The sequence below is a fragment of a genome, unplaced genomic scaffold, assembly GCF_019419815.1.
Source record: "Pyrus x bretschneideri cultivar Hongxiangsu unplaced genomic scaffold, Pyrus_bretschneideri_v1 Contig2, whole genome shotgun sequence".
Classification (NCBI taxonomy): Eukaryota; Viridiplantae; Streptophyta; class Magnoliopsida; order Rosales; family Rosaceae; genus Pyrus; species Pyrus x bretschneideri.
This window is the reverse complement of record NW_025999501.1, coordinates 8937523-8964715: the sequence shown is the minus strand read 5'-3', so window position 1 is coordinate 8964715 and position 27193 is coordinate 8937523. Positions and strand designations below refer to the sequence as shown.

General features: G+C 37.4%; 5 protein-coding genes across 6 annotated transcripts; 1 reads left to right on the top strand and 4 right to left on the bottom strand.

The window, feature by feature from the left end:
* Window positions 1–747: 747 nt before the first annotated feature.
* On the bottom strand, window positions 748–8964 carry LOC103962326 (protein SUPPRESSOR OF QUENCHING 1, chloroplastic). Of its 2 annotated transcripts, none has more exons than XM_009375024.3 (28): window positions 8549–8964; window positions 8056–8156; window positions 7904–7960; window positions 7719–7813; window positions 7504–7603; window positions 7282–7340; window positions 6967–7088; window positions 6510–6639; window positions 6094–6175; window positions 5868–5946; window positions 5649–5709; window positions 5429–5504; window positions 5235–5345; window positions 4929–5024; window positions 4395–4517; window positions 4042–4239; window positions 3647–3751; window positions 3465–3529; window positions 3228–3321; window positions 2987–3144; window positions 2827–2876; window positions 2605–2726; window positions 2415–2522; window positions 2161–2253; window positions 1937–1973; window positions 1545–1792; window positions 1246–1395; window positions 748–1138 (listed from the first exon to the last, which is right to left on the bottom strand). In XM_009375024.3, the coding sequence occupies exons 1-28, from the start codon at window positions 8904–8906 to the stop codon at window positions 974–976; spliced, it is 3243 nt and encodes a 1080-aa protein (XP_009373299.2). In that variant the 5' UTR covers window positions 8907–8964; the 3' UTR covers window positions 748–973. The 2 variants fall into 2 exon arrangements, with proteins under 2 accessions (XP_009373299.2, XP_048439304.1); XM_048583347.1 differs by having other exon boundaries at window positions 1001–1138; window positions 1246–1409.
* A 1287-nt stretch (window positions 8965–10251) lies between these two features.
* Window positions 10252–12365, bottom strand: LOC103962325 (pentatricopeptide repeat-containing protein At5g48910-like). The gene has a single exon (XM_009375023.3). The coding sequence runs from the start codon at window positions 12316–12318 to the stop codon at window positions 10312–10314; it is 2007 nt and encodes a 668-aa protein (XP_009373298.2). The 5' UTR covers window positions 12319–12365; the 3' UTR covers window positions 10252–10311.
* Window positions 12366–12836: 471 nt separating this feature from the next.
* Window positions 12837–15309, bottom strand: LOC103962324 (putative high mobility group B protein 11). Its single transcript, XM_009375022.3, has 6 exons — window positions 15065–15309; window positions 14717–14792; window positions 14176–14341; window positions 13902–14042; window positions 13465–13688; window positions 12837–13149 (listed from the first exon to the last, which is right to left on the bottom strand). The coding sequence occupies exons 1-6, from the start codon at window positions 15280–15282 to the stop codon at window positions 12970–12972; spliced, it is 1005 nt and encodes a 334-aa protein (XP_009373297.2). The 5' UTR covers window positions 15283–15309; the 3' UTR covers window positions 12837–12969.
* Window positions 15310–16475: 1166 nt separating this feature from the next.
* LOC103962323 lies at window positions 16476–19428 on the bottom strand. The gene is made up of 6 exons (XM_009375021.3): window positions 19155–19428; window positions 18772–18847; window positions 18043–18208; window positions 17774–17914; window positions 17363–17586; window positions 16476–16901 (listed from the first exon to the last, which is right to left on the bottom strand). The coding sequence occupies exons 1-6, from the start codon at window positions 19301–19303 to the stop codon at window positions 16671–16673; spliced, it is 987 nt and encodes a 328-aa protein (XP_009373296.2). The 5' UTR covers window positions 19304–19428; the 3' UTR covers window positions 16476–16670.
* Window positions 19429–23331: 3903 nt separating this feature from the next.
* LOC103962348 (probable pectinesterase 55) lies at window positions 23332–24692 on the top strand. The gene is made up of 4 exons (XM_009375047.2): window positions 23332–23558; window positions 23657–23816; window positions 24115–24345; window positions 24447–24692. Exons 1-4 carry the CDS (start codon window positions 23332–23334, stop codon window positions 24690–24692), a joined length of 864 nt encoding a protein of 287 aa, XP_009373322.2.
* The last annotated feature ends 2501 nt before the right edge of the window (window positions 24693–27193 follow it).

Below are 27193 nucleotides of genomic sequence, written 5' to 3'. Positions count from 1 at the left end.
TATTTTTCTAGGTACCCACTAAGCAGGTGCCTAGTCCTAATTAAGTGATGACACTTTCATCATTTGATCAAATGTAGACAGGTGCGCACGGGTGCCTATGTCTTGGTGAGCAAGCCATCCTTTGCTTGTCCCAAGAACCATAATCATGGTGTTTTGTGTTAAACTAATGACAACAATTTACAACTAAGCAAAGGCTAAGACGAATCGCCTCAACCGTTGATTTGCTTGAGTTCAAATGCATCGACGACTGCCAGTCTACCCACGCGGGTCACACACTCATTGATGGTCACGGGTAGATCCAGCTTGGGGCAAGGTGGGTCAACAGACCCTCCCCCAACCCTAAGTTTAGTAATTCTCGATGGAAGAGTTGGAGTTGGATGTTGTCTTTTGAAAATTTGGAACGTCCACGAATTGCTTTTATGCGCACTGGGCAGGATAGCTGCTAGTCACATTCCTTTGTATGCGTTGCTATGGGCATCTTTTGATAGACTCACTCGATATATATTGGCATTTGTCGACATACTCACTCAAAAACTATTGGCATCAGTCGACAGCTAGCTCATAAGTTGTTGGCATATGTCGACATGCGTGCAATATGACTTGGCAAATGACCTGAGGCCTACCAAGGCTCGACAAAATGCCAATTTGCTTGCTATTCCGTCCAAAAAATTTGGCATGGTGCGCACGCTATTCTGATTGATCTCTCCAATAATATTTCCTGAATCCGCCACCGTGGATGGTCGGTTGTTTAGTTAGAAGCAAAACTCTTAACATCAATATTGATAATGCTGTAGAAGAAGAAACACAATTAGGGATCTCCCTGATTATTACCGTAATTTGGCTATGATCAATGATTATCTCTCCAACTTGAACAAATAAGTACAACTTTTTGGTAACTACAGCTGCTGTGTGTAATTTGGTGTCGTATTTTCACCGTGAACAAATGGATGTAGATCTGTACAAAATATTGATGTCAGCGCGCATCCGGTAGTTGTAAGCTGCTTGTTGAAGTTTTCGGCTTTACAACGTGTGCCAGTGTGATTTCTTCTGGGTTGGATCCTGGAATTTCCTCGCGAAATGGTACTTCGAATAATAACGATTGGTATAAGCATACCTCATCTTCCTTGCAATAATAAACCTGCAAGACAAGCAAAGTTTGATTTAGTTCACGATTGTTGAAAGAGCTCGTAGAATTCAATCTTTTTGGCAGACATGATTAGTTTGTACGCGAAAAATAAGCGATACCTTGCAATTTATTCTCCCCATTGAAGCCGAGGGAGATGGTCTCTTGAAATGAAGAGTTGCTGATCCTTCTGGACTAAGATATCCATCAACGGGCTCAATGGAAACAGCAGTTTCAGGCTCAGTTTCAACGCTAAACTTACTGCGAGCTTCCTGCAGTTAAAAATCTACGCGTGACAAATACGGAAAGCCATGCAACGCCAGAAAATTTGATAAATAGGATGAGAAACCAATGCAAAACATAACTGCTAAATTGGAAGCTATAAGTATGTGTTCTTTGATATGATGAGAAGGATGGAGACCTTTGAAAAATGATACCCTTCAGGTACTGATATTTTAATAGACAGGTTGCCCTCGCTGGATGGGCCGCCATCAACTGTAATGGTCTGCGTGTCAGCTGATGACCGCCTTCTGAGGCGTTTCAAAGACTTGGATTTTGCTACGGGAGGCTGAACCCCTTTCAGCTCCAAAGTAAGAAGTTCAGCTTCTTCCTTGTTTAAGTCTAGATATCTGATTAGACTGTTGTTTGTATCAGCTACGAAAATTCTTCCTGTAAAAATTAAGAGAAAAACTTAAACCCCAGCTTGTTACTGATAAGAAAGAATACAATGGAATCTCATATTTACAAGATTCCAATGTAATTTCGAATGATGCTGAATTTTAAGTGGCATGTGCATTTATAAAGAGGCATCACCGTTTTTTGATTCAACAATTCCTGATGGCTCTGAAAGCTGCCAGAAGATAACCGCTTATCAGCAAAATGAATCAATATGGTGAACCTACTCCCTATTTTCTAGGATCATTTAACTTCCTGGAAGAATACAAGTGCTAAATTTCTATACAGCGCATTTTTTCCTAACATCTGCACCGCTACCATCCAAAAGAATTCGTTAAATGAAAACCAACATAATTTCGAACCTGAGCTTCTAGAGATGTTCCGTCCTTGAAGCCAGCTTTTCCTGTCCCTGCTACGGTACTCACTCTTTTAGCAGCTGGATCTAGTTTCTTTATCTGGAGTTTGGAAAGAGATAAGTTAATATTTGAACCAAAACTGCTACAAGCTATCACAATATCTCTCAAGATGAACTTTACGTAAAAATCAAATTGATGCTTTCGACTCAAAAGCACATGTTACATCTCAGAATGGTTACTGTCTGTCATGATCTAACTACCTTGTGATTGTAACTGTCTGCTATATAAACTTCACCGTTCTTTGCACATAAGACTCCTAGTGGGTGTTGAAGAAGTACTTCAGACCCTATTCCATCGTGGTCACCAAACTGTACAGAATTACGTCATAAGAATATTATATGAATGTGGATGCAATGGATGAAGAGGGGAAAAACCATTAGCTAAGATCACCTTAAACAAATTTTCCGCAAAATATGGATCACCACCGGCTAGCAATTTCGACCCTCCTGTTTTTAGATCAAGTGCCCTAATGGAGCTACTCTCACTATCAGCAATATATAGCTCCCTGAGATCTACAACCCAAAAAAGAGTTTAGAATCTGTGAAAGGCCATATAATTTCCTTATATGATGTCAAAAGTGATGAACTGTGGCATAATATTGCAACACATTACCAAGAGATAATGAAATTCCAGAAGGCTGTGCGAACGATGTGCTTGAAGAGCTATGCGAATCACAAAAAAATACAAATAAGAATGAGTGTGTCAAGTCTGTAAGTACTACTATCAGATAAAGGTTCATTATTTCATCAAGCTTCTACACCTTATCTATTACCTTGATCCATTCAAGTTTCTTTCGTAACCATCACCACTAAATGATCTAGTAGCTCCATCATCTATATTGTGTTCCCAGATTTGATGTGAGCCAGCCATGGCAATATAAACTTTCTCATTGACTGGATGAAAGCACACGTCCCATGGTGAGTTGAGGAGCTGAAAGAATGTAGCTACAAATTTATTAACAAAGTGTAGATGTTAAACCAAGATTCATGGTCCAGTTTAGCTGGTAATCTTGCCTGGGTACTTCCTTTCCCTCCCCCTCGGTAGTCAGAGCCTTTGGTTCCATTTCCAGCAAGAGTACGGACTGTCTCATTAACAAAATCAATCTCCCTACAATAGCAGAAGCTAGATTATGACATGATCACTCATAGAATGTCTAAATAATTATAATTTAATGTCGTATGGTAGAAGAGGGGATCAAGCTTGTGAAACAAAACTAGCAATAGTAAAATGAACAAGGGGCCACCATGTACCTCAAAGCATGGTTTTCAGTATCTGCAACATAGAGGAGGTTTTTCCTTGGGTTGTAAGCTAGGCCCTAGTCAAGCACGTGACCAAAGGTTATGTGCAACAGCCAATATTCAACATGAAACTTGAGATGAAACAACTCAGAATGCAAGCATGACATGCTCCTAAAGACGGTTTATTTTCTTACCTGAGGCCGATTGAAGGTGGCATCATCGAATGAACCATCACGAAAACCTTCCTCTCCACTACTTCCTATTTGGACAATAAAATTTCCATCTAGGTCGGTTACCACCTGAAATCCATGCACAACAAGATGGTTAGAAAAGAATCCAATACACAATTACACATTGAATTTCTGCTATCACAAATTAGTAGGAGAGGTCTTAAAATTATTGTCAATAGGAAAGCGAAACAGTTAGGATACCCCCATTGAACCACAGACATGAGGTATACTCTTCAATTAGGATCTCCACTGAAGAGAACCTATGTCAAGGAGCTCAGAAGCTATATTATGTGAATTTATCAACATATTATCGTACTTTTCTTTACAGAGAGAGAGAGAGAGAGAGAGAGAGAGCTTACTATGCGGTTATGATTACTGTCTGAAATGAAGAGCCTATCATTTAGAACATCAATTGCAAGCTTTCCTGGAAACTTTAGCGGGGATGTAACTAAACGAGGATCATTATCTTTCTCCAAATTTAAAGGAATCGGTGCATTGTCCAACATCTTCTTTCTGCCATAAAACAAAAGAGCTGCCTCCACCAAATAGTCAAGATCCTTCCAAAAAAAAAAAAAAGAATATTTTTTATTCATTGACCAATTACTAATCAGAAATCCATCAAATTAAGTGTGAACAGCTTGGAAATACAACAAATATGAAATAACAGTCCTGAAATGAAAGGAAAAAAAAAATTGAAGTTTGTTATCAGTACCTTGCGGCGACCTTCACCTGACAGTTGTGCAAGGAGCCTACCATTGGGTCCAACAATAGCAAATGTTGGCCAAGAATTGATACCTAGTTGTCGCCATAGATACATATCTCCATCATTGACAACCTGAAACAGTAAACGGTATAAAAGATATAGCGGTGGATAGACTTCACCATGCAATTAGAGATTATATAAACAAATTATATCAGAAGTGCAGAATGTTATTTGCCACTACTATGGTTGAGAAGCAGGAAATTCAATCAAACTCATAAATTCTGATCGACAGCATAACCCTGTCCAAAGGCGCTGACATGTTATGCATGGCAACACATTATTCAACATTCATGTTCTACACTCTACATATTAAACCAAAATAATAATAGCTTCTGGCTATAGATAACAGTTGAATTAACTTTGGCACTTTATAAGCTGAATATAGATGGTCAAGCACTACCAAAGGACTCAGAGTACTAGAACACCCAAATAAAATGAGAAATTTATTTCTATCAAGCACAATTCACAAAGCACGAAGCTTACTGGGTGAGTGATGCCATAGCGCAACACTGCATTGCGAATGGCTTCTAAATCCTTCTCATTATCAAACTTTGCAGAATGGACTCCCACAACAGCGAACTACACAAGAATGAGAACAAACATATCATCAACCAGAGAGGCAATAGTATATAATTCCGCCAAGCCAGGCAAACATTATTGAACATTTTGATATATAAGACTTTGTTAATTTATCACAAGAAGCAATATGATAAAGGCAGAAGCCTGTAACATAATAAATTTGAGGCGACCAAAAATTGAGAAATTTGAATGAATAGGGAAAAATATTACCGGCATATCTTTGTATTTTTTCTCCAGAAACTCTAGATCCGGCAGTACATGCATACAGTTTATACAACAATAGGTCCAAAAATCTAGCAGAACAACTTTTCCTTTCAGATCCTGCCAAAAGTACTTGTCAAAACTAAAGCTATGCAGTAAATCTTGGTTTAACCATATAGAAGTTCAAGCTGCATACAAATTACCCTGCTAAGCGTAATGGGAGCTGTATTCAACCAATCAAGTTTTGGTGGAAATTCTGGCACGATAGGAGCAGTTCCTCTTGCAAAGTAAAAAGACCATTCATCAAGCAGGTTATACATATATTTATGTAAAGTAACAACAATGATATAGGAATACGAATATGAAAACAGCTACTAATGCAAATTACATAGAAAAAGGTTGGGCAGTGAAATCCTTATTTACCTGGTTTCCAGGTCAGATATATAGCTCACAAATTGTTGGATTCTTTCAAATCTTGATTCACCTATAAAATAATTAATGGAAGAAAAGAAATTTGTGGTTTTCATTTCTGCTGTAACTACGAATTCATAAAGATATGTGATAAATAGATAGGAAAACAAAATCAAAAGAAAATGTAGCAGATAAAAGAATATACCAACACCAGAGCTGTGATACCATTACCTTCCTTCTGTTTAAGAGATGGCTGGTTGATCCCAAATATCACATTCCAAATAGCTTGAGGTGACGTATATTGCATTGCCTGTGGAGGAATCTCAATAGAATGTATAAATTACGGAAGCTAGGAAATAAAGAAGAGGAAAAGATTAAGAATCTAAGATGTCATCTTTTAATGTTAATGGTCACTTGAAAATTACTCTCGTCAAGAATTCTCCTCTTTGAGTTATACCTTCCAGTTTGAGATGGCAAAGGCAAGACAAGACAAAGAAATCCCCAAGCTTCCATATCTCACTATATCTCGCCGAAGAACCCTGCAACCTGTTCATAAATTATTCTGCAGCCTCAAGCTAAGGGGGTGCAATATGCTGTCTGTTTAAACGAAAAATGCAACCGTGTGAAAATTTTCTCATGTTAACAGGTTACACAGCCCAATAACACATGGCACACAGATGTGTAAAATAAAATTGGCACAAATACGCCTTAGGCTGTTTCTAGAAGAATGATTTGTTAGGTAAAATGTAAATTTTGATAACTTTGATTAATAGGTTGAAATATACACGATAAAAAATAGATGCTGCTAAATAAGAAATGGATTACTTAATCAAAATAGTACTTCAAATGTTGTAATTAGAGAGTCCTTCTTACCCTCCATCTGAGAAAAACCCACCATTGGAAGCACCGGTTTTCTGTATTAACTCAGAATTTATTTCTGTGACCTTTTCTGTTGTGTTTTGAGATGACAAATAAGAAACTTGAGGTCCCTGAATCGTCCCATCTGCAGTGGCATATCAACATAAGACCTTATGTTCCAGAAGATATAAAAAGTGGAAGATTAGTCTGAAAAAAAAAAAAAAATGGTAGGAGAATGGCGTTATAAGCTTATGAGATACTGTCTCAATGGAACAAGAAACCAGACTATAGATCAATTAGATCAAAAGGGTGCATTGAAAATAATTGAGAAGGAGTTTCAATACAGAGGATGCTGCTCACAAGAAAATAGGTCTTATAATATTCCTTAAAAAATTGGCACTAGTGTAGCTTTAATATTCTACATTCTTGAGGGTACAAAAGGCATTTGCATCATATTCTCAAAACTACATACTATAGCCAGAGCCGCCACTGAGAATATCATCGAGCGAAATATTTCCTATTTCTTTTCGGATTAGGGATGGACCAGCAGCCTTCAGCTCCACTTCTGATAAAGTAGTTTTGACTGCTATGCATCTACAAGTAGCAGAACAAGATTAGCAGTTTGCAAAACTATAATCTGTAGTTCTAAGTATTCAAAAATTAAAACAAATGATTCGTGTAATTGGCACAGGAATAAAAAGAACAGATCCGACTTCACGTGACGATTCACATGATTCATTCCCCCACAATATATATTGGATAAAATATGAAACTTTTGCAATTTTACCTCATGTTGGCAGCTTTGGCAGCCTGCACTCCAGCTAATGCATCTTCAATAACAATACACTGCCAAGACATAGGCAGGCATATAACACCATAAGAACATGAAAATGGAAATCGAAACAACCAAACTGAAACACCATAAGAACATGAAAATGACATCTTCAAATTTCTCCTATTTTGCTCAAAAGAAATCTTCTTTTAAAGAAAATGGCAAAATCTTCTGAACCTCACTAGTCGGGACATCCAAGATTTTGGATGCGGCCAAGAAGATATCAGGAGCAGGTTTCAGTTTCTCAAAAGCATCTGCTGACACAATAGCATCAAACCTGAAAAAAGGACAACAAAATAAATGGAGTGACAAAAATCAGTGATCTACAAAAATGAAAATTGTATATGCTATCCCACAACTACAAACTTGAGAAGATGACCAGATGGGTTTACATTGAAAGCGGTAGATTGGCAGCAGCTAGGTTTGCATTAACCTTGATTCGATCAGCACTAGATGCAACAGCAACTTTAAGGCCTTTTTCTTTACACTGTTTTATTGCAGAGAATACTATTAAGAATCACTAAATGAAGTAGCAGAATAGTAATATCTTTTCAATTACGCTTAGCGTCCTCAATACCTGAGTAATGAGTTCAAGGGCACCTGGGAATCCTATTCCAGAATTTGGTTTTGCATACTACAAGAAATAGAACATTTCGTTGGGGTTAGTTGCAACTTAAATGATTCAAAATTAGTGTTGTAAGAAGATAGACTCTAACAAGAATCATTAACCTTATCCAAATATATCTCAAAGAACCTCTTCTTTGCTGCCTCAGGATCGAATCCCTTTACCCCCTTAACGGAAGCAACACCTCCTAAGAAGTTCGCTTCTCCTAGTACATTGATGCAAAATGGAAACCAACTTTAGGAAAAAGAATATCTTTTTCACAACAAAACTGCACATCGATTTTGTTCCAATTAACTCACACAATAGTTAAATAACAACAGGGATCTTAACATTAGAACCGCTGGACGAAATTTGGTTTATGTATTCAAACTGAGTACGAGATATTTTAAATAATTTTAGAATTCCAAATTTGAGGGGAGAATCTACTGTACTTTCGATTACAGATTATTCAACTTGCAACTACAAAATTCACAACCACAATTCTTCTGGTTTTCTTGCAATTTTACCATCCCAAAGTCAACTGTACGAAACAAACACTGTAAGAAATACTTCATGTCAAGAATCCATAGCAGTAAGAAAGAAATATTGAATTTTTACCAGTTCCCATGAATGGCACAAAGTCCTCCACCGTGACCTCCACCCCCATCTCGGCGAAAACGTCGACTGCGGCCAATCGAGACGGCTCTTCGCTGTCGCAGAGAACTCCATCCATGTCAAACAGCACAGCAGACACTTTCCCCCATTCACTTCCTGATGATTCTTGGACATTTTTCTCCTCCACTTTCACACCAGCTTTCACAACCATTTTCTTCGAGAAGTCGAACCGTTGCGGCCTCCACTGGAAGAGTCGGGTCGAGACTGAAATGGGTTTGAATCCTTTCGAGCTGCCGTATAAAGAGCAAAGCTTGGTGGGCTGTGAGAGAGAAGTGGGTGGCGATAGTAGTTTCATGGCCATGGAGGTTTTTGAGTTGAGAGCTGACAGCCAACTGATTCTGTTTGTGTGTGGCGGGGAAGGGGATTTAGTTATGTATTGTGGCATTATGACGAGAATGCCCTTGTTTTTGCAGGATTGTACGCGGGAATAAGTATGGGTTTCTGGTCATTTTCCTTGGTGATTTAAAGGTACGTCCGACTAGATCGAAATTGTTTTTAGTGGTGGAGAAATTGGATCGCGTTCGACTTGTTATCCACTTCTTCAAGTATCCCCTCATTCACATCTTCTTTGATTTCTATTGAATGTTTATACATGTTATGTCAATTGAGTAGGGTATTATCACCTTATACTCAATGGCGGTTTTGAAAATGTGCAATAGGTTCTCTAGCGTATGGCCTCAATCTTAAAGGGATCCTAAAAGACGATATCATCTATATATACCAACTTGGTTTGTTGTAAAAAATAAATAAATAAATAAACTTCATCTTTAAAAAAGTTTATAGGTTCTGCAAGTAAATAAGAAAAATAAGGCCTCCATATGCATAAGAGGAATCACTAGTTTGGTTGTGCCCTAAATTATGTTTTTATTATTTCTTTTTCGTGATTTTTGCTGATTTGAGGTATAACTCACAACTACTAATAATAAACTCTTAACATATTTATTGGCTTTGTAGCAAGAGTTCTTATACAAGAGCCCATTTATTTTATAGGGTCCGTAAAATCTTAGGGTCAGCTCTGCTTATACTGAAGTGCAGTGTCCCACAAAGTCAATGCATCCGCAACAAAATTAGCATCAAGAAAAAAAATGACATAAAGGAAGGCACTGGAATTTGCAAATCAATCTTTGGATATTGGGAATAAGGTTAGCAGGTGCCAAGGAGAAGAAGATTCACCATTAAGAACATCGATAAGACTCTTGGAGTCCTGTTGCCACCTACAAGTTCAAAATTTCTTTCGACAGGGCCACTTAAAACGAGGGATCATGTTATTATCGAACATTTACATTTTTAACAAGCAATTAGAATAATTTTTTTTTAGAACATTCAAAATAATGAAGTGCTTTTTGACAGGAATCCGTTCTTTGATCTTTGAGTAAAGTAAAGATGGCAAACCAAACCCAGTAGCATAGGCTTATAACTAAGTTGTGGTGAAGCCTGAGTCAAGTGGATAAAGGTATTTGAATCTGTTCACAAATCACCATTTACGGAGAGTGAGGTCCTACTAAGCATGCCCTATACTACTCAGGTTAGTAGACCACCCCACTCTCTACTTTCGGGTAGCAAACCAACAAGGTAAAGGATGGGAAGGGAATCGAAATTTTGAGTTGAAAAGTTCATCGAAATCAGCAAAGGAAAACGCTTCAATCGATCTTTAATCTCTTGTGTATTACATACATTTGCTTCGATCATGAGCCTTAAGACCTCAGTTACCAAAAATCCTTACATGAACACCTTCCATTTCTAAAATGATGATACCGCATCCGGTCCCTAACGATCACATCCCTTTCGTATACTTTTGAGAAGATCTTTACTGCAGAATGGCAATCCTCACAGATCCTCAAGTTCTTCGTGACGCGAATGGCTGTTCCGGGTTTTGTGTTGAGGACTCCAAAAGCAATGGCAAGCTTTTCACTGTGGTACTGCAATGCACTTTCCTTCTCCTCCTCTGCAATGTCAAACAAGACTTGTGAGCTATTCGGCGAATAGCCCTCCGTCTGCAGCTTCTCTATGATCCTCTCCAGCGTCGAATAGACCTCCTTAGTGTTCGGGTGTGATCCGTCTCCCACCTTGAATTCATGAACAATGCCACCAATGTCGACCATGCTAATCCCTGGACTTGTCTTAACCCCTCTCTCCTTCATCAAGGTTCTTACTTTTGCAACATCATCAAACCTGCCTGCCTTCGCGTAAATGTTTGATAACAACGTGTAGCGACCGCTGTTTTGAGGCTCCAATTCGAGCAAAATCTTTCCTACTCTCTCTCCCATTTCGACTTTTCCATGTATCCTGCAAGCGCCTAATAACGCCCCCCAAACTGCCGCATTGGGTTCAATTGGCATCAAGTTTATGAGCTGCTCTGCCTCTTCCAATTTCCCTGCCCTTCCAAACATATCAACCACACAGCCGTAGTGCTCCACCTCAGGCTGAATGCCATAAAATCTCTTCATAGAACTGAAAATTTCAAGACCTTTCTCGACAAAACCTGAATGAGCACAAGCATTTAAGGCATTCAAAAATGTAATTCCATTTGGTTCCAACTTACGCATCTGCATCTTGGCAAAAAGTTCAACTGCATCCTCTGCTCGGCCGTGCATAGCAAGCGCTCCAATCATGGCATTCCATGTCGAAATCTCTTTCTGTTTGACATTTTCAAACACCTCCCACGCCATGTCAATCCGCCCGCATTTTGCGTACATGTCAAGCAAAGCAGTCCCAACAACCGCATCCAACTGAATATTGTTCTTCTTGATGTAAGCATGAATCCATTTTCCTTGATCAAGCGCTCCCACATTAGCACAAGCAGCTAGCACACTTGACAACACGAATTTTTTCGGACTAATTAGATTCTCCTTTTGCATCGCATTGAAAATTTCCAAGGCCTCCTTGTGAAACCCTCCTTGAATATAGCCATCAATCATAGTACTCCAAGATATCTCGTCCCTTTCGCTCATGCCGTCAAACAACTCCCTCGCCTCTTTAATCCTGCCACACCTAGCAAGACCGCTCACCATTGCATTCCAAGAACCGATATTTTTACTCGCCGTATGCTTATAAAACAATTCTTTAGCTGCCTCTACATCTCCACATTTCATGTAACCATCAATCATCGCGTTCCAACAAACAACATCGTTCGCTTCCCCACCCTCATCGAACATTATCCTTGCCTCCTCCACGAGCCCAAAAGACGCGTACATTTGAATCCCAGCGCTCCTTATGTGCCCATCTTCACCAAACTGATTTTTAACAACATGCGCGTGAATTTGCAGGCCTTCCTCCACCGCTTGAGCCAACGAACAGGCTTTGAACAACATGGAATACGTGAACTTATTAGGCCTGGCATTCATATCCACCATCTTACAATAATATGACACACAACTGAATGCCTCATTGTGCTCTAGGCACCCTTTGATCACAATATTCCACACAAACACATTCGGCCTCCACACACAATCGAACACCTTCAGCGCAAGACCGAAGTTGTTGCTTGCGTAGCATTTCACGATAGCCCCGGCCACGTAATGGTCTTGGAAGTGGCCAGACCTCAGGGCAACACCATGAGCTTGCTTGAGATGTTGAAGCGAAGTTGCGCATTTCGTGTTTACGATGTGTAAGATTGTTTTCTGGGAGAGCTTGGGGGTGGGAGATTTGATATCTTCTGAGGATTCATTTGGTTTGATGTTGTGAGGAAGATTTGTGGTGGTGGATGTGCTCATATTTTTGCTCTCATAGGCTGTGCTATCCAGTATTTTGGCTAACAGGTGCGGATTGCAGAATGTAAAGTCAGGCTGCAGATAATGTCGTGTCGTTTTGTATCTTTTCTTTTTTGAAGATACGACATGTCGTATTATTACAAGTCACAAAGATTACAGACTTTCCAAATCTCTTCGGAATTTGCTAGGGTTTGTATGCAAGAAATAAAAAAAAATTTGAAACGTGGAAAAAACAAAAAGAGAAATGTGTTTACCTTTGCATAAGAGAGGTAGTTCTTCCCTGTTCTGTTATGGTGATTGTGGTTAACTAAATTACTAGGGTTAGTAGGAAACCGGTCGTCTCTCTGTCTATATAAATAGTGTGACAATTAATTGTACTAAAATTTCGATATCCTAAATGAAACGTAGTCTATTCAAGTCAGAGATTGTTAAGAAGTTTCTTTACACCAAAGGAAGGGCCTGAGGATACATTTTCGGACCCCGTTTGAAGCTGCCTCACCACCAAAAATATAAAAACATTTCCATCAAGGGATCATATTTACAAAATAAACAAAACAAGACCTACTAGGTTGTAATTGATGATGACATACAGCATCCGCCTTTCACCGGAATATAAAGCCTCTTCGACTTCAAGGGCAACCCCCAACGGAAACTCTAGACTTCCTTCATTTGCTTAGTGAACCACATTATCTTCTGGTTGGTTAAGTGGCAGTCCCCATTGAGTGAAGGCTTTTTCTCCCTCTCTGCATTTTGCATGCCCAGGTTTTCCTCATCAGCAGTCACTTGTTGAGCCAGTCGTTTTCCGTTAACCTTCTTACTTGCCTCAATGTATGGCTGCACCAAAAACAAATAAACGAGCGTATAAACATTCAGAGGGTAGACATCGCTTTAAGAAAGACTTATCAACAATCAACTTGTATTTCTAAAATTCATGCCACTTAAAATTCCCAATGCTTGGTAAATTCTTGATTGTCCGCTAATCGGAAATGGTGTGTTTGAATTTCAACGCTCTATGTCATGTGTGGAAGTAGTTTAATGCAAAAATTTGAGATTCATGAACCTATCGTTATAGATACTGACTGCATAGTTTGAAAGCTTCAATAATTAACTAAATTAAGCATGGACCGTGTAGAAGTTGAGTTATTCTACCAGTTTCTCAGTCTCAGAGAAGGATCTCCATGCATTGTCTGCCATGGCTCGGAAATTTTGGCCCTTCAGTTTCCCTGCATCAGTACTTTTCAGCCTTTCGCATTCTTTCCTGAGGTAGATATGATAACCACTTTGTGCCCCTCGAGGAGCGCCACAACGCTTTTTCTTCTCTTTTCTCTTTGAACTTAGCTGGGGGAATTGTTGCTGTTCTGAAGATGTTGAACCTAATCGAATTTGCAAAACAAGGGGCTATGAGTAAGTTGAATGAATCACAAAATAGCCTATATTTACATTCTTGTTATATCATAAACAAAAGCAATTAACACCACGACCTACTCAGTTCCTTCATAAGTTTGACAACTACTAGATGTACAATTCCAACATCTAATGTTTTAGTTTGCTGAATTTAATCTACCAAGTAAGCAACGGCGACATACCTATCAGTGTTGGTTGAAAGTCCTTTTTGGGCATCTTCTTCTCTGCAAGAGCATTTTCAAGATTCGGTAACATCTGACATGAATTATCACTGCACTGCCCTTCCATTGCTGAGCTATCCCCAATACTATAAAAACCATGACCTGAAATTGTTTATCCTAATAAGAAAAATAAAGGCATACTAAAAACATATTCTAAACATGCATTTCTCTAGAGTTGTTTAATATAAATTTGCGGTCTAGAAGGTTCGGCTAGCTTTCAGAGTAGCTCCTCTACCTAGAGTAGAAGCAGCTTTCGCATGGGATTCCCTGTAGTAGTAAAGTTGCTCATACTGGTAAAGAAAGAGCGCGTAAAGCTTCAACAGAGGTTGAGGATCCTGCAGATTATCCCCGTCCAATTTTAAGGCAAGTGCAACTTCGCCCCATCTCTCATCAGTGGTAACCTGGAAAGCAGTCATTATAAATCTAATTGATTTCTAGTCCCATAACTTCATTCCTTCCAAAGTTAGAGTGAAATGTTGAAAACCCCTTCATCTAATAAATGATTCCGTAACTGCATAGGAACGCAATGTTAAGCACTTCAACAGTTCATGTTCTCTTCTAAACCACCAAGGGATTCTAATTTCAAACCGGATCAATCCCAACTGTGTAAGTTCACAACATCAGATAAACAATATACCATGATTCAAAATCAACACAATCAAAGTAACCAAATTATTAGTCCCGAACTCAAACGATACAAGTAACAAAATTATTTACATGGTCATGGACTCTTTCACTAAAGAATAAACTTAGAGGCAGAAAATGTGATTACAAACCTGAATAAACCCTCCTCTTGCAGTAACTTCTTTGTAAAACAGATGCAAGTCCAATGTTGATTGTCTGAGATCAAAACTGCACATAGCAAGAAAGATATATACATATAAGCTGCCAATATATCCTACATGCAACTTCTGATTGTTGAATTACAAGGTTCCACTTTGCTTTTTTTATTTATTTAACCTTTCCCACAAGTTTATCAAAACCAAACAAAGCCTATATGATATGAACAAAACCCATCACAAGAATCATTGTTTTCTGACACATTTCGAAATCAAAGAGGGAGAAAAACATAGAAACAATGAAACCCCAGAAGCCAAAAAGCCTCCAAATCAGAGAAAACTCACAGGAGGTTCAGCCCAGATGAGTTATGCAACTTGTTGAGTCTCTGATAGAAGCTTTCACTTTCAGAGTTCTCCAGCAAGCTCTTCCCATCAGCCTCAGTAATTGTCACATTGGAATCCATGTTCTGTGTCTCGCTCTCAGTCTTCATGTTTGCACAGAGAGAGAGAGAGAGAACTATCACTTCATTGACTTCACTCTGCTCCCCTTCAACATTTGTCATCCCCAAAACTAAAGCCAGATGTCTACATACAGACATGCAGATTATGCGCATGTGGATGTAAAATGGATTAATTAACTTGTGGGTATACTGATAAACGAGATTTGTTTTGAGTATTATCATCGTATATTAAATGCTTACAAACTTGTTTAAAAAGTGCACTATTCATTTAATAAACAATAAACATGTTATAAATTGATGACATAAGAGAATTTCTCGTCAACACTTAAGCCCGACTGTGATAGGCAAAGTTATTGTGGAGATTGGAGCGCTTTCTGTCTGAAAACCGAGTTTCACTTAGCTTTAATTCGTGACGCTTGTCATGTCGGTGTTAACAACGATGTTTTGGCATGCCACGATGCGAGAGTTAGCGTGTCATGCCATGCATTTTTCTAACACTTTGACACACTAACTCTCGCATCGTGGCACGTCAAAACATCGTTGTTTGCCCCAACATTAGCCTCACTTCTAAATTATTCCGAAATAGTAGGCAAAGTGTTGGCAAAATGCATGTAAAAAAAAATCTAGGAAAGAGTAGACCCCGGAGCCTTAAATTATTTTTTTTGGAAATTACAACATAGTAGGCAATTATATATGAAGGTACTAATTGAGCTGAAAATTTACAAAAGTTATTACCGGTAAGAACGTGTGTAAATTTTCAGCTCAAATAATGAACATGTTCTTACCGGTACGAACACATGCAAATTCTTAGCTATACTAATGAATGTGTTTTTACCGATAAAAACACGTTCATATATGACTAGCGTCATGTTTTGTACTAATTTCTAAAAAAAATAAGATTAGGCTCGAGGTCTACTCTTTCCTAGATCATTTTTTCTTTAAAGTTATTCCAAAATAGTAGGACATTTTAGACAAAAATTCGCCCTTACATACATGCTACTAGTTCTGGAGGCGTTTGTGCACTAGGATACAATGATCTAACCGGTAACCAAGGTTTCAAAATTCGAGGGTAAGCTCTCTTCTCGCGCATTCATCGGTTCATTACGCGGTGCATTTTCTCTGTGCCCAAACCAACTTGGTCCTTTGAAACGTTTACCGACACGAGATTGTTTTAGAAACATCATGCAAGAAAAGTAGCGGTTGCAACAAAAGATGATATAGCAAAAAACCTCTCTTTACACTAAGGGAAGGGTCTGAGGTTACATTTCCGAACCCCGTTCACAGCCGGTTCACCACCAAAAATATGAAGGCTAGACTTACCACACATTTCCATCAAGAGGGAACGCATTTACAAAATATACACGAAAAGATCGACAAGATTGTAACATATCTATGAAATGTTCAAGATCCACCTTCCCCGGAATATAAAGAGTTTCCGATTTCAAAAACAACCCCCCCCCTGAAATTCTTGAGTCCTTGAGTGAACGACATTACTTACTCCAGTAGATCCCTTCTAGGAGACTTTCTTGAAAATTCACTGCTTGATTTTGAACACAGGATTTTTCCGTATCAGATTGCAATGCCGCGCGGCAGTTCCCGTTGTGTGATTGTGAAGGCTTCTTCCCTCTTTCTGCATTTTGCATGCCATGGTTTTCCTCATCAGCCATCATTTCTTGAGCTGCTCTTTTTTCATTAACCCTCTTACTTGCCTCAATATATGGCTGCAAGGAAAACAAATAAATACATACCGACATTCAGAGGAAGGATGTTAATTGCAGAAAGAAAGAGGAATAATCAGCCTGTATTTTCTAAGTAATGCTGCTTAACATTGTCACTTGATAAATTACTGATCGTCCTTGAAGCACGGTATTAGGAAAAAATTGTTTTTACAATTTCAACACTATCCGTCGTATGAGAGGATTAGTTTAATATAAAAATTTGGGAATCAAATGCATAAGTTCTTGTTAACTTTGCTTCCAGACTCGGTTTAAGCTAATAAACTTTCCAATTATATTGGATCCGAACATAATGAGAGCGTAAAAGATACTGATTTCATAGTTTGAAAGCTTTAAGGGAATGGGGTTGATTGATTTCAAATACCATACCACAAAGCATGTAAAAACGAATGCAACAAAATGGCTAAACATTAACGGAGACTATGTACAAGTTGAAATAATTCTACCTGTTTCTCACTCTCGGAGAGGCACCTCCATGCCTTGACGGCCAAGTCTAAGATCCTTTGACCCTTAAGTTGCTCTGAAGCAGAATTTTTCAACCGCTCGCATTCTTTCCTGAGGAAGATAGTATAAGCACTTTGTGTCCCTCGTGGAAAACCACGACGTCTTTTCATCTCTTTCTTCTGTGAGTGCAGCTGGGGGAACCGCTTCTGTTCTGCAGATGTAGAACCTAATCAAATTCCAACATGAAATGTTTTAGCTTTCTGATTCACAATTTTTGTATCACAAAGAAAACAATCAGCCCCACGACCTCCTCTGTTCCTTCAGAAGTTTTGATAACCACTAAATGTACAACTGAAACATGTAAGGTTTCAGTTTGCTGAATTCAATCAACCAAGTAAGCAACAGCGACATACCTATCAATGTTGGTTGCCAATTCTCCTTCGCCACCTTCTTCTCCACAAGAGTATTTTCAAAATTCGGTAACATCTGGGATGAATTGTCCGTACACTTCCTTTCAATTGCTGAGACATCCCCAATATTATAAAAAGCATGACCTGTGACATATCATCCTAATCAGAAAAATAAAGGTAATAAAAACATATAGAAAACATGCATTTCTCTTGATCTTGTCTGATATAAAAACAGGCTCGAGAACGATTGGCTAGTTTTCGGAGTACTCTACCTAGAGTAAAAGCAGCTTTCACATGAGGTTCCCTGTAGTAGTAAAGTTTTTCATACTGGTAGAGAATGTGTACATAAAGGTTTAGGAGAGGTTGAGGATCCTGCAGATTGTCCCCATCCAACTTTAAGGCGAGTGCAACTTCACCCCATCTCTCATCAGCGGTAACCTGGAAAGTAACCGTTATATGTCTAATTAATATCTGGTCCTGAAACTTCATCCCTTCAAATTTTAAGGTGAAAAGTTGAAAACCGCTTCATCTAATAAATGATTTTGTAACTGCGAATGCGCTGTTAAGCACTTCAACAATCTCTCCTAAACCACCATGACATTCTAATGTCAAACTAGATAATCCCGATTGTATAAGTTCAGAACTTCAGAAAATTTATCATTCCATGACTCAATCAACACAACCAAAGTAAACAAATTAATTAAGGAAAACTAATGAAAAGGGCTTGAAAACTTTGAGTTTTAACAATAAGGACAAAATAAAGGCAAAGTGAATAGTATCAGGATTGACTTTTTAGTGTAAAAATTTGGTTTTTCGTTAAGGTGAACAGTACCGGAAACTTCGTTAAAGTTTCTAATTAATTATTAGTCTATTTGGAACATCGATAAAACTCGAACGATACAACTAACAAAATGATTAACATGGTAATCGTCTAATCGACTTTCTTTTTCGTTTTGACTACATAAACAAGAAAGAATCATCAACGATTGGAAACAAACTACCTGAATAAACCCTCCTCTTGCAGTAACTTCTTTGTAACACAAATGCAAGTCCAGCATTGATTGTCTGAGATCAAAACTGCACAATGCAAGAAAGACACCGATTTTCACATACAAACACACCAATCAGAGATCGCCAACTGGGAACAGGTTAAAATATCTGTACCGGTATTTACCATTCCAATCACATAAGTTTCTCAAATACCAAACATTGCATGCATGCATGTATACATACATATACATATATGTGTTTGTGTGTGTGCGAACAAAACCCATCATAAAAATCCTTGCTTGAACCCACTTGAGCAAATAATATAAGAAAAACAGAGAAAAAAAAAACCTAAAAGAACAAAAGTATCTAAAATTCAAAAATTAGCAAAACTCACACAAGGTTGATCCCAGATGAATTATGCAGCTTAATAAGTCTCTGATAGAAGCTCTCAATCTCCGAGTTCTCCAGCAAGCTCTTCCCATCAGACTCAGAAACTGTCACATTGGAATTCATGTTTTGTTTCTCGCTCTCAGTAGTTTCCATGTTTAGAGAAAGAGGAGAGAGAGTTTTACTTGAATGGCTTCACTCCACTCCACTTCTACATTTGTAATCCCGAAAATAGAAGCCAGATGTCGACATATAGACATGCAGATTATGCGCATGTTGCTGCAAAATGGATTAACTTGTGTGTTTACACGTATCCTCCCACTACTACAGTACTACTGTGGTTACCAAAGCCTTTTCTATCTCAAACTAATCTTCGTTTCACTTATGCTAAGAACATTCACTTAAAAATGCTAGCACTTCATAATTTTTATATTATATTTTATAATATTAGTATAGGAATTGACATTATATTGTAAAGTAGCTAAAAAGTTTCATTTTGAAAAAATTTCCTTAACATTTCTCTTCCAATTAATTATGTGTACCTCAATTATGAGCCACAACTCTTCAGAGTGAAAAAAAAAAATTATCTGTAACAAGAACACTAGTTACATCGTGTACGATTAAATATGTAATAATATTTTTATATGGTTCATACATGTAAATTAATGGCCTCAATTGTTAGGCACGAGAAATTTTTTAGTGTGTTAGAAATATAAACTTGTAAATTAAGTGTTGTAATACTAACTACTTGTAAATTAAGTAGTGTATTAAAAATATGAACTGATAATATTAAATTTTTTAAAATATCTAACTATTTGTATTGTGATATTTAATGTGTCGAAAATACTAACGGGCAAACTTAAAAATTCATCATCGGGTGGAGAGTGACCGCAGACCGTGTAATACAACTCCCAAAGCAGCTTTCCATCGTCTTCCATCTAAAACAAACAAAAATTCATGCAGTTACCAACAAGTACCTTATTACAAAGGAGGTGGATTGTCTGCTCTCCCATTTTCATATTTTCTCCATACTTTCTTGTTTGTGTAGTCATGGTTAAGTCACGTCAATATTTTATATTTCTATTACTTTTTGTTTTATTATTTTTATAAAAAATTAATATAAAATATTAACGTGGCTTAACCGTGATCACACGTCATAAAAGATCATAAAGAGAGTATGAAAATATAAGGAGAGACAATACACCTCCTATTACGGAGCCCAAAAGGCACTAATCACGAGTGAAATGAATAAAAAAGTGAAAGTGGACGCAACCAAAAAAGATACTCATCCAGTTACCAAAAAGTCCCGTACGCTTAAATAATTCCTATGCTCGTACGTTGTGTTTTGATTATCCAAACTAAGAAGATTTAACTAAATAACGAGCAGCTAGCTCATGTGTATGGCAGTAAAGCCAAATCCTTTCAGTTTCAGCACAGTGGCACCGACGCGTAAGTAAGGAACTTCGAAAAAAAAACTGAAAATTTTCAACTAACACAAAGTGTGAGGATTAGTAACTATTAACTTATCAAATTTTTATTTGGTTAACTAGATGCATAAGATTAAGAAATCACCAGAATGCACCAGCAATCTATAACAAATTCATAAAGTAAACCCAAAACAAAACACCAACATTCACCGAAAAATTAATCCTGAAAAGTCATGTATATGTCACCTTGTATATATGTGTGTATGTCTATATATATATATATATATATATATATATTTTTTTTTTTTTTTTTGAAAGGGTAAAGCAAAAAAAACCTAAAACAAAGTTCTGGGATCAACGCAAAAGGGAAACCGAAACAAACCTTAACAATTTGCTACCTCCACCGCCGGAACACCACCTACCAACTCTATATATGTATCATCACAATATTTTTAGCAACCTAACTTGATTGCTTAGGTAACTTGCAATCCGAAAAATTTGGACAACAATTGCAAGCCTACGGTAGTAGAAAAAACCCTAGTTACTAATTACAAGTGAAAGGAATAGAACTGTGGCTAGCAATCTATGGATGCAACCCAAGGTAATTTGAGGAATCGGACAATTCTATTGCAACCTATATGTTAGCTACCACACCAGTCAATCCAAACCATTGATAAGAAACACTATTAGCCCATTTTAGTTCCTTCCTTATCTTCTTCCATTTTTCATTTTCTCTACCCCTCCTAACAGACCCAAGAAATCCACAATCATGGCTGCCACTCTCTCTTCCCTCACATTGGGCACTCCCAAACAAATTGAACTAAATTAAACAAGAGCCCATGTTCTGATCAAATTAAAAAAAAAAAAAAAAAAACAAGACCCCATGTGTATGATAGTAAATTCATATCATCTAAGCACCAACAGATATCAGTAAGAAATTAAATAAATTCACAAAAAAAAGGGAGAGTAAGGAATCAAGAGACATCAATTGCACTAAAAGGGGCCTTTAGATGAATGGTTTTTAAGGCGAGGCTAGCAACAATCAATCTTTACTTTTCAAACCATCGTTAGAGGGGCATGAACTAAATTACATATATAATGTGCTAGTCGACATCATAATTAAATATTGAATTTTGTAGCTAAGAATTTCACTTGCAAGTTAAAATGAGTACCGCCGTAGTTTTAGTGATAGATACAATTTATATTACACTAGAGACCTCCCACTGACGTAGAACCATGTTAAACATCTGAAACGTCAAAGTAAAAAGTATATTGAGGCTTATTAACTACATGTCATCAAATTTGCGTTTGTTTCAGCTAAGGATTGAACAAGCAATTACAAATCAACCAAAACACACACGCATATATTTATTTAAAAAAAAAAAGAACACGAGGCAATATCCATCTCACTAATGAAACGCTGCAAAAATTGGCAGGGAAGCCTTAAATTTCCAACGGCTAGTCCGGCAATGGATAATTGCATAAGGGCAATGTTCCAATTTTTTTTTTTTTTTTTTAGCAAGGGTACGATATTTATTAAGTTGGAATGGAAACGTACAAACATCTGTATATTATTTATGTCATATTATATGTATTTATTTTTCTACCAAACTCAACATCCATCAGTATATTTGTGCACAATCTGATATTAAAAAAGAGGCAAGAATCCGATTATAAAAATGAAACAAAATATTTGGCAAGAAATCCTATATGTTCCCGTATTGAAGGGATTGAGATTTCTTCTCAAAGAAAAAAAGGGATTGAAGATTTCATGTCATCAGCCTCATGACCATCTACACAATTGAACGACTGCAACCACTGCCGGGGTTGGAACTAAAACTGGATAGTCTGGATTTTAGTAAGTTCAACGTGATTTCTCTTTCTAATTGAAGATTAGGTGAGCTGAACTATTAACTGGGAAAAACAATTATAGCTGAACCATCTATAAGAGTTAAATATGAGACATTTCACTTATAGGTGAAAAGAAATATTATCAAACTATAGTACTAATGGCGACTGAAATTAAAACTTAAAACATGGTATATTATTGAAAATCTGATTGGATAATTTTCTTGTATTACACTAATAGATTAGAGTATGGCCCAAATTGCGAGAAAGACTTGTACATATAATGAGTATATTGTCATCATGTCATCTCAAGCCAATAATGCACTATCATGTATGTTGAGAAAAACTTAGTATGACGCAATATTATTAATCGACAAAACAGTGACAATGTACGCGTTAAATCTTAAGTCTTCCCACATGTTAATATTATTGGAATCACAAATTTGAACTTTTGAGTGCAATCGGACTAAGAAATTAGTTAACAAAAATGATCAAGAAAAAACGTTCGAGTGTGAAATCTACATCAATGCCATGCAAGACACTACTAGGGCAACCACTTAGCCAACTACCAAGTAATCAGACTGTGTTCTTGTACAATGTGGCACGTAATTAATTAAGGAAAGGATTAAGCACCTACCATATTAATCCCAATTATTTTTGAAGATTTCGTAGATGAATCGTTGACATTTGTTCACCTCACCGTTTACATTTATTCCTTCACCTCAAATAACCTAAAATCCATTTTTTCCAAACACCAGTAGATTGGGTAGCCTGAATCTAATCTGCCACCCAAATATAATTCTTATAGTGTATTGCAGTCGAACATTTGTTTACCCTATACAAGATGATGAAACTCACCATCTTCATCTGTCAAGAACAGTGTCTTATATTCTCAATATTGTTAGCAAAATGCAGTTTCTAATTATATCTTCAACATTGGCTCTCTTCTTTTTATTGAGTGAAGTGGATGCAAGGTATGTCCCAGGGATCTATAATCTTCAAGACAATGTTATAAGTACCATCATAGTCGATCCGAATGGCCTAGGAAATTTTACCTCGGTGCAACAAGCCATTGATTCCGTAGCACCAAATAACACTGCGTGGACTCGAATTCACATCAACTATGGTATCTATACGTAAGTAAACTATCATCTCAAAGTTCAGTACAGTTTTTGTTTCTAATCTGTAGTCTTAATTCATTGCTCTAATCCGCTAGCTACTTTTATGTATGTAGTGAAAAAGTTCAGATCCCAGTAGACAAACCATACATCTATATTGAAGGAGACTCTGATCGCCAACCTGTGATCCAATATGCGGACGGTGGAAGTATTCTCACTAGTCCTACATTTAAAGCACTTGCAGAAAATTTTGTGGCACGGAATATAATCTTCAAGGTTAAATATCAAGCCTAGGTTAAACTTGTAATATTTTAATTTGTACCACACATAAAGGTCGCTAACCACCAGTTGGGCCGTTATGCCCTACAAACTTGAGGGCTTAGGGTGGAGTTGTGACAAATCTCTCACACTTATCTTCACCTTTATACAAGCAATCACTTTAATATCTTCGGTAGTTAGCTGCAAATCAATACTATATGGTTCGGCTTATCTTGGATATGTAACTCTTCAACATTACTTACATATTTTGGTTATAATTAATTCATAATCGTGTAAATAAAATTGTCTTTAACAGAATACATACGACAATATTGGTGCTGACCTATATGATGCCAATGGAAAAAGGAAGACCACTACATGGGCAGTTGCCCTAGATGTATCTGGAGATAAAGCAAGTTTTTACCACTGTAGCTTTTCTAGTTTGCAAGACACATTGAGTGATGCCAAAGGTCGTCACCATTTCTATGATTGCACCATTGAAGGACTTATAGACTTCGTTTGGGGCCATGGCCAATCAATTTATGAGGTGATTAAAACCTGAATCCTTTCATTAACTAATTAACGTTCTTTATTTTCCTCATGATCTTTTGATCAATTAACCTTAAATATCAATATAATTGTTTTCAGAAATGCTCACTAATTTCACGAACGGACGTAATAGGGGGCCCTGCCCATATTACAGCCAATGGTCGAGGTGGAGCAGACGACCCCTCTGGGTTTGTATTCAAAGATTGCCATATTACTGGAAGTGGCCTTGCTAATCTGGGAAGGGCATATGGGACTCATTCAAGAGTATTGTTTTACCGGACAGACATGGACAATATTATCACCCCACAGGGTTGGGGTAATCCATGGAATGCAGGCCATGAGTAAGTTGTAATCCTTTTTCAATCTCCTATTCGATTTTTTGAATGATAATATTACAATATAACTGGACTTCGAGTTAGGCTAGTTGGCCAGTCAATGAGCCGCCTCTAAACCCTAGACCCTATCTACAAAAAAAAAACCCTAAGCTATGGAATGTAGGAACTGAATTAGGTTAGTTGGTGTTGCTCATCTATATCTAAGGTCGAATTCTCCAATCCGTGGATTATGGTTGTTTAGAATATTGATTTGTCTAGAGGCTAGGCTAAGCCACTTTGACTAGAGTGAATGTGCTCCTCTTTATGTACTCGAGTTTGAATCTCTCATCTCGAAATTTAGATTAATATAAAACAAAATATCACTTGTATAAAAATAAATAAATTTTCTCAAAAATAAAATCACAATTTAGTGAATTACTTTTGACATATGGAACTGCTGGGGTACAATTGAGTTTGCAGAGGTGGAATGCAAAGGAGATGGAGCAAACACGGAACACCGTATCAACTGGGAGAAGAACCAAACGGCTCAGGAAGTGAGGAGTTTAACAGATATATCTTCTTTTCATAAACCAAGATGGATGGCTAGAAAAGCACCCAAATTAAGCACTTTAATAAAATCCTTCGAGCAAATTAAAATTAGGGTAATTTTGTATTAATCCATAAAAAAACTACAATATTAACAATGTATCAACAATATTTATTTTAATTATAACAAGGTCAATCATATCTTGTGATACTCAAATTCAAAATAAACGAAATTATCGAATTCATCACTACTGTTAGCAGCCACGACAACTAATACCTCATTTCTCATATTTTCTATATTTTGAAATAGGTCAATACAGATTCAGAACTGTATTGCAACTTTTGTTATGTAGAATCTGTAAATTTAGGTTATGCGTTACATAATCTTATTTATTATCGTCAAATTAAGGAAATTTATTATTTCAAACAGCATATAAAAAAATACAATATTAGTTGTGAGTAGTCAAACATACACGGCATTGCATAGTCTGAATCGATAGCAAAACCAGAAAGTTAACTTGTAGGCCCTCCTTACCATGAACTCATGGTTGATAGGGTCTCAACGATCTCACAATCATTCCTCCAAAGTGGAGAGAGATAGAAGGATAAAAGAATTACTTTAGTCTAAAGAAGCTGGCAAAATTGCACTGTAGAAATGAACAGTGTTTTGCACCACATTTCAGTTTATTTACAGGATTGCCACTCGGTTGCTTTTAACACACTTTCGTTTTATTTACACAATTGCCACTCAGGCTTAAGAACTGATTTTCGACCGTTCGCAGCTTTCGACTCGGGGAGAGAGGGGAGGGGATATCATGGCTGACAGATTGGAGAGAGACGATGACTCCAGCTGGGTGTCGCTGTGTCGAGCGGAGAGAAAGGGGGACAGAGACTCGGGGAGAGAGGGGAAGGGGACATCACGGCTGACGAATTTGAGAGAGACAGTGGCTCCCATTTTTGACTCGGAGACAGCTGGGTGTCGCCGTGGCGAGGGAAGAGAGGGGACAGAGCGACTACAGAAGAGGAGACATAGGGCCTGACAGATTGGAGACGGATGGGAGCTAGGGATTTGGACTGAGTGAGAGAAAGATTTTGCTAGCTCCTCTGCCAGAATCTATGGGATTTTCTCCCATTTTAGAGAGAGAGATGGACAGGGAGAGAGATACACAGCGGAAAGCATGGGTGTGTGTATTCTTTAGGGTTGACGGGTTACGCACAGAGTCGGTGAGGAGGGCATGCCTCAGGGACGAATGGCAGCGTCTGGGTTTTCATTTTTCTCCCTTGATTCAAAAGGTATTGCACTGCTTTTGTTTTCATTGTTTGGTGCCTAATTGCCATTTGATTTGTTAAAATTTTCTTTTATATTTTGTTCTTTCATTCAAATTCTAACGGATGTCTATAAATTGTTCAATTGGGTGCTAGATTATGTCTCTGTTTTTGTCAATTAGGATCTTCCACTGATTTAATTTGTTTTTTTCTTGATTACTTTTTGTGTGATTGATCTTTTTCTGTTTTAGAATTGTTAGGGATATTTTGTTCCTCCATTAAAATTGTCATAGATCTTTATAGATTGTTTAGCCCACCTTAGGATTTAACTTTTTTCAGTTTATTGTTTTTAATTGTTGTTTACTGTTTGATTAGCCATTTCATTTATTAAAATTGTCATAGATATTTTTTCTCTCATTAATGCTATCATAGATATTTCATATTGTTTACTTAACTATTAGGGCTTGCTCTTAGTCTTTAGCAGGTTGTTTAGATCACCTCTAGGATTAGCTATATGTCCACATTTTTCCTACAACCTAATCCATTGTGCTGACAACCATAATGTAGATAAATTTGTGCTGCTCCATTGCACATACGCAGTAAGCTGTGAAGTATATCCAATATTCCATAAGATTAACCAACGTTTGACAAGTTTAAGCAGATACACCAACAGAGAGAAAACACCTAAATTTACAGCAACATGAAAGCTTAACAAATAAA

Excerpts from the sequence above, each read along its gene's own strand:
- LOC103962324 (XM_009375022.3), bottom strand. The coding sequence starts at position 15,282 with ATGACAAATGTTGAAGGGGAGCAGAGTGAAGTCAATGAAGTGATAGTT. Across the intron at positions 14,342-14,716 it reads CAAGAGGAGGGTTTATTCAG|GTTACCACTGATGAGAGATG; the intron begins GTTTGTAATCAC and ends ACTGCTTTCCAG. Across the intron at positions 13,689-13,901 it reads CTTTCAACCAACACTGATAG|GTTCAACATCTTCAGAACAG; the intron begins GTATGTCGCCGT and ends AAATTCGATTAG.
- LOC103962325 (XM_009375023.3), bottom strand. The coding sequence starts at position 12,318 with ATGAGCACATCCACCACCACAAATCTTCCTCACAACATCAAACCAAAT.
- LOC103962326 (XM_009375024.3), bottom strand. The coding sequence starts at position 8,906 with ATGGCCATGAAACTACTATCGCCACCCACTTCTCTCTCACAGCCCACC. Across the intron at positions 5,505-5,648 it reads ATATCTGACCTGGAAACCAG|AGGAACTGCTCCTATCGTGC; the intron begins GTAAATAAGGAT and ends TTACTTTGCAAG. Across the intron at positions 1,139-1,245 it reads TGGGGAGAATAAATTGCAAG|GTTTATTATTGCAAGGAAGA; the intron begins GTATCGCTTATT and ends CTTGTCTTGCAG.
- LOC103962348 (XM_009375047.2), top strand. The coding sequence starts at position 23,332 with ATGCAGTTTCTAATTATATCTTCAACATTGGCTCTCTTCTTTTTATTG. Across the intron at positions 23,817-24,114 it reads CACGGAATATAATCTTCAAG|AATACATACGACAATATTGG; the intron begins GTTAAATATCAA and ends TGTCTTTAACAG. Across the intron at positions 24,346-24,446 it reads ATGGCCAATCAATTTATGAG|AAATGCTCACTAATTTCACG; the intron begins GTGATTAAAACC and ends AATTGTTTTCAG.
- LOC103962323 (XM_009375021.3), bottom strand. The coding sequence starts at position 19,303 with ATGGAAACTACTGAGAGCGAGAAACAAAACATGAATTCCAATGTGACA. Across the intron at positions 18,209-18,771 it reads CAAGAGGAGGGTTTATTCAG|GTTACCGCTGATGAGAGATG; the intron begins GTAGTTTGTTTC and ends GTTACTTTCCAG. Across the intron at positions 16,902-17,362 it reads TCTCCGAGAGTGAGAAACAG|CCATATATTGAGGCAAGTAA; the intron begins GTAGAATTATTT and ends TTTTCCTTGCAG.